This window comes from Petaurus breviceps, unplaced genomic scaffold (genome assembly GCF_028583685.1).
Source record: "Petaurus breviceps papuanus isolate PSGF00001 unplaced genomic scaffold, PetGlider_PUasm1.0 64, whole genome shotgun sequence".
Taxonomy (NCBI): Eukaryota; Metazoa; Chordata; class Mammalia; order Diprotodontia; family Petauridae; genus Petaurus; species Petaurus breviceps.
Genome location: NW_027186428.1, coordinates 9,092,415 through 9,100,786, shown reverse-complemented (window position 1 = coordinate 9,100,786; position 8,372 = coordinate 9,092,415). Strand labels below are relative to the sequence as shown.

At 39.7% G+C, this 8,372-nt stretch overlaps 1 protein-coding gene across 5 annotated transcripts in view; it reads right to left on the bottom strand.

Moving 5' to 3' along the window:
• Nucleotides 1-2,724, bottom strand: part of TEDC1 (tubulin epsilon and delta complex 1) — a 77,232-nt gene extending 74,508 nt beyond the window's left edge. For all 5 annotated transcript variants that reach the window (XM_069103891.1, XM_069103892.1, XM_069103893.1 and 2 more), the window contains exons 1-2: nucleotides 2,499-2,724; nucleotides 2,312-2,402 (exon numbers count right to left, since the gene is read on the bottom strand). In XM_069103891.1, the coding sequence (XP_068959992.1) occupies nucleotides 2,312-2,402; nucleotides 2,499-2,663 (256 nt within the window). In that variant the 5' untranslated portion in view covers nucleotides 2,664-2,724. The remainder of the gene's footprint in view (nucleotides 1-2,311; nucleotides 2,403-2,498) is intronic.
• Between the last annotated feature and the right edge of the window lie 5,648 nt (nucleotides 2,725-8,372).

Here is an 8,372-nt window from a genome sequence, read left to right as displayed (position 1 = left end):
TTATATACCCTTCCTATATTTGGGATAAGGATAATTATAGGCCAGGTGAACTTTAGAAATTAAGAGTGTTAATTAAAAGTAAGAGCTCACTAAAGTTCAGAGCAAGATGTGATGTCCAAAATATATGTAAGTAGTTAGCCAGACAAACAGCTAGCAAAAAGAATGGCCATAGGAAATGGAGTAGACTTTATAGCAAGAACACAAATACATAATTCATGTAATTGCTTATGTTGTGATAAAGGATAAAATGAGATCTATGTTAAAAAAAAAATCCTCATCTGGATTTTGTGTTTATCAAACTCAGCCTTGTAGAATTCCTTATCTTTTTAATATAAAAGGCATCCATCTACCCACAAGCTGTAAGCGCCCTGGTGGCAGGGTCTGAATCTGCTTCTTCCTTTTTAAAGTCACATAATATGATGATTCTGGAATCATCTGATTGAAGGAGACTTCAAAGATCATCTGGGGCAGTTATGGCACAGCAGATAAAGTACTAGGCCAAGAGTCAGAAAGACCTGAGTTCAAAACTGGCCTCACATACTTACTAGCTGCATGATCCTAAGCAAGTCACTTAACCTTGTCTGTCTCAGTTTCCTCAACAGTAAAATGGAGATCATAATAGCACTAACCTCTTGGGGCTGCTACGAGGATTAAATTAAATAAGATTTGTAAAGTACTTTTAAAAAAAAGCAAACAGCATAATAGAGACCTAAAGTTTCTCATAAAAGCCTCTTTTTCTGTTCTACCATGAATATGGTAATACTCATTTAAATTTGGTTTTTGTTAAGATCAAAATAAAGATAATTTTTTTTAAAGCAAGGTAGTTACTAGGACTCAAGGAGATAATATTTGTAAAGCATTTTGTAACTACAAAGTGATATACAAATATGAGTTATTAGTAAGAACAAAGGAAATAAATGTAAAAATGTTAATTTTTTAATGCAAGGTTTTTTTTATTTTTCATTTAATTTAAGAATTGCTATCAAAATGCCGATTACACACTGGGTTCCAAAATCTCTGAATTAATTATCTACACTACCCAAATTCACTGAACAAATGATCAGTTCTCTGCTTTATGTAATTTCCACAGGCCTGTCTTTATTTTACAAATGGGTTAAAAATCTAGCAGTCTTGGGGAAAAGAAAGATTTGTAAAGTACTTAGCACAGTGGGCAAGAATTTCCTCTAATAAATGTTATCCAGCTTTTGTCTAAAGACCTTCAGTAAAGAAGAACCCATTATTCACCCAGAAAGCCCATTTTATATATTGATAGATCTTAAGTTGTTAGGAAAGTTACCAATCCCAAATTTCCTTCTTTACACTTTCAACCACTGCTCCTAGTTCTGTACTCTGCAACAGAAGAAAAAGTCTTATCCCTCTTCCATCTGACAGTCCTTTAAATATCTGAAAACACTTATAATTTTCCCCTTAAGTCTTCTATTTTCCAGGATAAACATCGCAGTTCCTTCAACTAGTCCTCATGTAGCATGATTTCAAGGTCCTTTACTACCCTAGTAAGCCTCCTCTCCAGTTTATCCATTACTTTCCTCATACTGACCATAACATTTTAGATGTGATCTGACCAAGGCAGAACAAAACTATCACCTCCCTAGTACTGGATACTGTGCTGGACACCTTAATATAGACTCAGATCCATTACCATTTTTTGGCTACCACCATTTGTTGGCTCCACCTCTGCACACCCACTATATCCTTTAGAATTGCCATTTTCATTCTGGACTTCTTTCACTTAAACTCCTTCCACCTATTTGTACTTACAGAGACATGACTGCCCTCTTTACCCCTTAGTCCCCCAGATAATATAGCATTCCTGACCATCTTCTCCAGCACAAGCTTTATCTTTTCCCAAAACCCTGTCATATTTGTCAGAAGGGAAAACCAAAACACTTCTTGTTCTCCCACTTGAACTTCTATTTTCTCCTTTTATCATTGTCCAAGTCACATCTCTTCCTTTTCACACAATACAAATCATAGTGTTTGTAGTCTACATACACACGTATAACCATCTTGTACTATTGAAACTGGTTTTTTTTGAAAACTCAAACGTAGAACTCTTTAAATTAAACATTTTTCCTTGCTAATCTTCTCTGCAGTGTGAATTCTCTGATGTAGAAGGGGAAGGTCCCCAGGGGAGGGGTGAATGGCTTGGATCTGCTCAGTCCCTCCAGGTTTAATGGTGACTAGGAAAGAAGGACAGGTAGGAGAGGGCTTGCTTCTCTAGGTCCAGATTGGAAGTTCAAGAATGGATTAACGGAAGCAGCAGCAGGAAAAGGTGGGGGTGGTTACTTACCGAGGGCATCGGGAGGCTCCCTAGGGGTCACAACACCCTCCTGATGAATGAGCCAGAGGAGTGAGAAAAGCAGAGACCAAAGCTCCGAGACCTAGAAGAAGAGACTTGGTCAGAGGAACCCCTGGGGGGGACTGCCCCCCCCACCCCGCAAAGCCCCTAAGCCTTCTCGGCACCCCCCTCCTCTCACCGCCTCGGGGAGGTCGAACTTAGCCTGGCGGAAGGTCTCGGGGCTGGGTCCTCCACCTAATGCTCGGCTCAACGCCGAGATAGCTTTGGGGAGGGCTCTGGGCCCCAACTCTTCCCGCTGGCGCCGGTCCTGGCGCCGGTCCTGGCGCCGGTCCTGGCGCCCCATTCGGAACCACCGAGTTGCCCGCCGTTTCTTCCGCAATCACCGCACCCAATCATAGCGTCCCTCTTCCTTTCCCCCAATCACCGGCCCTAGGTGAAAACTTTGTCCCCTCCCCTAAGGCTGCGAACCAATCACAGCCACAAATTTTCCAGGGACTGAACAACTAGTTTAGTAGCAGGTTTGGAAGGTCTTGAAGAGAAGAAGACCTTGGAGAAAGATCTCGCGAGGAAGCTGCAGGAAAGGTCTCTGCCCTGACTCAGCCCTGTGGTCAAACACCATACAGTTTTCTCAAGTCTTTTAGAGCTCTGCTCAAACCAACTTCATTGTATTTAACCACTTGTGGCACTAGGTGGCGCAGTGGATAAAGTGTCAGGACCTCAGAAACAATCCATTTAAACAGCCTCAGGTTCCTCATCTGTAAAATGAGGATGATAATATAGCACCTATATTGCAATGTGGTTGTCAAAGTTAAATTGTAATTGTAAAGCACTTAGCACAGTGCCTGGCATTATAAGTGCTAAACAAATTGAAATACAGATATATGTGATATTGTGTTTTTTTTTCTTTTAAAGCAATCGAGGTTAAGTAACTTGCTCAAGGTTACACAGCCAGTTATTTCTGAGTGTGGTACTGAGTATCTGAGCCCAGATTTGATCCCCAGGTCAGCCCGACATTGGGGCCGGTGCTCTTACTCGCTGAGCCACCTGGCCGCCCCTAAGCAATTGGGATTAAGTAACTTGCTCAAGGTTACACGGCCAGGTGTTTCTGGGTGGGTGCTAAGTGTCAGAGCCTGGGATTCCATCCCTAGGTCATCCCGACACAGGAGCCAGTGCTCTTACTTGCTGTGCTACCTGGCCGCCCCTGTAATATTGTTAATAGACTGTTGAATAATTAATAAAATATTATATATAACTACATAAATAATAAAATATATAAATATTATAGATACTATTTACATATACATGTACATATGTATGCAAAATACTTGTTTAAGCTTTTTTGTCTCCCCCATTAGAATGTAAATCCCTTTACAGTAGAGATTGTATCATTCTTGTACTTGTTGCCGCTTACATAATTGGTGTCTAATACTTACTGATTGAATGATTTATCCAAACCAATTCAATTCAACATACACTTATTCATCACTCCTTGGGGAAAAGATACTTTCCCCTCAAGGAACTCATAATCTACTAGTGGAGGTTGGTTGGAAGAAAACATGTACACATGAAATGATTCACAGAGATCCAGGCAAAATCCCTTGAGAAATTTTTTGTTTTTCCAGAATGTTTCATTAATTTATATTTTCATTATTATACTTAATAAATTAAATATTGATTTATTTTACCATTCTTTTTTTTAGTTCCAAATTCTCTTCCTCCCTCCAAACTCTCCTGACCCACTCAGAAGCAAGTAATATAATAATCATTGTACATGTGAAGTCAGGCAAAATATATTTCTATATTAGCCATGTTGCAAAAAAATATATATTGTAAAGAAACAAATATAAAGTGATAAAAAAATTTGCTTCAATCTTCACTCAGAGTTCATCAATTCTCTTTCTGAAGGTAGAGAACACTTTTCATCATGAGACCTTGGGAATTGTCACAGATCATTGTACTGATCAGAGTAGCTAAGTCTTTCACAGGTTATAGATTACCATGTATAAAAATATTGCTGTTACCATGCTTCTGCTCATTTCACTTTGCACCAGTTCATATAAATCTTTCCAGGTTTTTCTGGGGAAACCATCCCCTTCATTTCTTATAACATCAAAATCATACACCACAACTTGTTCAACCATCTCCAACTGATGAACATCCCCTCAATTTCCAATTCTTTGCCACCATAAAAAGAGCAGCTATAGCTATTTCTGTGTATGTGGTCCTTTCTTTTTACTTTGATTTCTTTGGGATACAGACCTCATAGTGAAAAGGCTGGATCAAAGAGTATGCAGTTTTATAACCCTTTGGATATAGTTCCAAATTGTTTTCCAGAATGATTGGACCAGATCATAATCCCACCAACAGTACATTAGTGGTCTTATTTCTCCATACCCCACCCAACATTTGGTTTTTTTTTCACTTTCTATAATGTTAGCCAATGTGATAGGGGTGAGGTGATACCTCGAAGTTGTTTTAATTTGCATTTTTCTAATTAGTGATGATTTAGAACACTTTCATATGATTTCATATGATTATTGATAGTGCAATTTCTTCTGAAAACTGTTTATATTCTTTGACTATCAGTTGGAAGATGGCTCTAATTTTTAAAAAAATGACTTGTTTCCCTATTGTAATGGGAATGCAAATTTGGAAGATCTTCCCTGCCCCTAGGCTAAAGTGCACCTGGAGCCTGGGGTGGGAGGCTTGTTTTTCAGTAGATACTTTTTGATTGGCCAGTGGGTCAATAAGGTTGTTACTTTCTCTGAGCCAGAAGAAGGCTATATAAGCCCTGATGTGAGGCTTTGATTTGGGGGCTCACTTTGAGAAGTGTTCTGTGATTTGATCTGTATTCTGGGAAGCCGTTGTCCAGGGTCCCCCCGGCTTTGAAAAACCCAGATGTTGATTTGGTATGGATATAATGGTTGGACAGTTTGGAAAGCTGTCTACTTGATCTGTTTCTGTCTTGATAATTCTGCCTGTATACTTTGAAGTTCGGGGTGCTGACCTTTTCCCCTGAACAAGGTAAACGATATATGTCTGACTGATTAAAGTAAGCTTGTTAACCCATTTTGAGTTGTTTTCCTTTAACAAAGCAGATCCAAGAACCTGTATTGCTAGCAGCCACCCTGGGAACGTTGGGGTGCTTGCTGCTACACTTATATATTTGAGAAATGAGACCTTTATAAGAGAAATTTATTGTCAAAATTTTCCCCCAGTTATCTGCTTACCTTTTAATTTTGGTTGCATTGGTTTTGTTTGTGCAAAAAGTTTTTAATTTAATGTAACCAAAATTATCCATTTTACTTCTCAGGATTCTCTCTCTCTCTCTCTCTCTCTCTCTCTCTCTTTCTCATTACTTTTGTTTGGCCATAAACTCTTCCCTTATCCATAGATCTTACAGGTAACTTTTTCCATGCTCCCTTAATTTGTTTATGATATGTAACGATTTTGACATTATCTTAGTTGGTCTATGCCTAGTTTCCCTCAGACTGCTTTCCAGTTATCCTGGATGTTTTTGTCAAATAGTGAGCTCCTGCCACCTCCCAAAAATAAAAAGTTTGAATCTTTGGGTTTATCAAATATTAGGTTACTGTAGTCATTTACTTCTGTATATTTTATGCCCAATCTATTCCCCCCTCCCCCACCAATGTCACAGACCTGTCCTTCCAATCTCTAGAGTTGTCTTAGGCTAGAAAAAAATTTTCTTACCTCTACAATTTGACTATGTCTCTCCAGAATTCAATTTGAGGTTCTATTTTAAAGTTATTTGGAGGGGAATGTTGAGAGAACTCGGCTATAGTTATTTCCTCTACTATGCCATCTAGGCTCTACCTATGCTGTGAGATTTTAGAGTGAATACAGGGCAGTTTTGACTTTAAGCTTTGGCAATCTGGGGGCAAGTGGAGATGATGGTGAGTCAGGACATTGCATAAGCAGGGTATAGAGGTGACCAAAATGGAATTCAACTTTGCTAAGCAAGGCCAAATGGGTCATGTCTGGGGCTAAGGCAAAGGGTGGTTCTGATGATGCTGAACGTTCCAATTTCTTTGAGAGAACTCATTTGGATTATAATATTCTGGCTTTTTCCTTTTTTTTTTTTTCTTACTTTCTCCCACCAGAAGAGCATATGTTGAAAAAAAAATTAAAAATTTTCCTGTTCCTCAGTTAAACTGATCATTTCTGTTCAATTAGTTTTGAAATAACAAGCTGTATGAAATTATTGATCATAACTGCCCTTTATTTGTGAATGAAAAGGCATAAAAAAGAGAGAATGGTGACTAGAAAATATGAGGGAGAGATTGAAGTTCAAACCTTTATAATGTAAGCAAAAGTGAATTTAAGATTTTTTCCCTGGCAAAAGTCTGAGTCATGAGTAAGCAGATTTAAATGTTCAAAGGGGGCTGGATTAGCAAATACAGAAGATATTTCCCCCAGATTTAGGCACATCAGCCAAGTTTACTTATCTTCAACAGAGCTTGAGTCAGAAATATAAAATGAAGGTATTATCTAAAAGAAAGTCATCGCTCTCCCTCACTAAAATGAAGAGTTGTGAAACTGTGACTTCACCAAGATGAAGGCAGACGCCAGCTACAGGGGAATAACTGTTTTTCCTCTAGCTACCTCCAATCCCACCTATTACTGCTACTTAAGGATTTTACATAAATGTTCTCTGTGCCCTTGGCTATTTGGTGTCAAAAAGAAAAATTAAAAACTGTTATAGTTCCCAAAGAATCCATAGCAGGCTAAAATGTTTTTTCAAAGATGCTCTTATTTTTTCATAGGCACCCCAAAGATAACAGTCTTTTTTGAGGGTATATATCCATCTCTATTCCAGAACTGGGCAGCCATAATAGTCATTTAATCTAAACATATGATAATCTGCAATTATTCAGAGTTCCCTTTGCTCATGCCTGTGTTGATGCTTATAAGGTTGCTATTATGACAGCCACTTATATTGTGGAAAATCTAGGCTAAAAAATATTCAATCCTGATGAGTTCCCTAAGCTACTTTTTTACAGAAGGGCCTAGATTATTTTGAAGACATCTTATTTCTTACTGACTTGGCTACAAGGATGTGCTGGAGTCAGTTCAAAGTGGCTAAGTTGAGCTGATTGTTAAATTTTCAGTGTGAGCATTTAGACCTCAGAAATAGACAAATGACTGTTTCTGCTTCCAGAAGCCAAGATGGTGGAGTAAAAAGTAAGTTGCTCTCACCTTTCCTTGTTGACCTCTGAAAGTCCAGAAATTATCACCCAGGAAAACTCTGGAACAACTGAGCCAGCAGAAAGATGGGGTTCTATTTCCTTCTAGCCCATGAAGTTTGGGGGATTAACAGGAAAAGCCTCTTTCACTCAGGGGAAGGGGGAGCAGTACAGGATAAGAGGCATCCCAGCAAGCCTCGCTTCAGCAAACCAGGGGAAATCCTGAGCCCCAGGGTGATGGAGCAAGCAAGCACCAACACCAGGGACCCCCAAGTACCTCAGCATAGGGAGGAAAACTGGTAGACACCATCTTAGAAAGCTACCATGTATGCTGGCCTTCTTCAGCAGCCAAATCCCCTGGTGCTTCAGCACAGCTCCAGGAGGCACAACTCCAGGCTGCAGACATCCTCCAAGAGCGAAACATTTGAGTGCCTTAAAGAAGCTGGGTTGAGCAGGCATCCCCCAAGAACTAGACTCCCACCCCCATTCTGAGAGCTCCAGTGTTACTGACCCCAGCTTAGCACTAGGTAAGCTTCCAGACCCCTATAGCCTCCAGCTGGCAGCACCTGAGGCCCCAGCACACAAAGCCAGTAACCAGGTCCCAGGCTCCCAGCACAAAGAGCTTGGGTCAGTACCCTCTGCACTCCAGAGCTCAGCCAGGAAATAGACAAACACCATGAGCAAAAGCAGAAATACACAATCAACATTGATTCTTATTATGGGGACAGGGAAGATCAAGGCACAAATTCAGAAGAAGACAACATAGTCAATGTACCCACATCTGAAACCTCAAAGGAGAATATGAATTGGTCTCAAGACCAAAAAGGTTTCTTGGAAGAGCTCAAGAA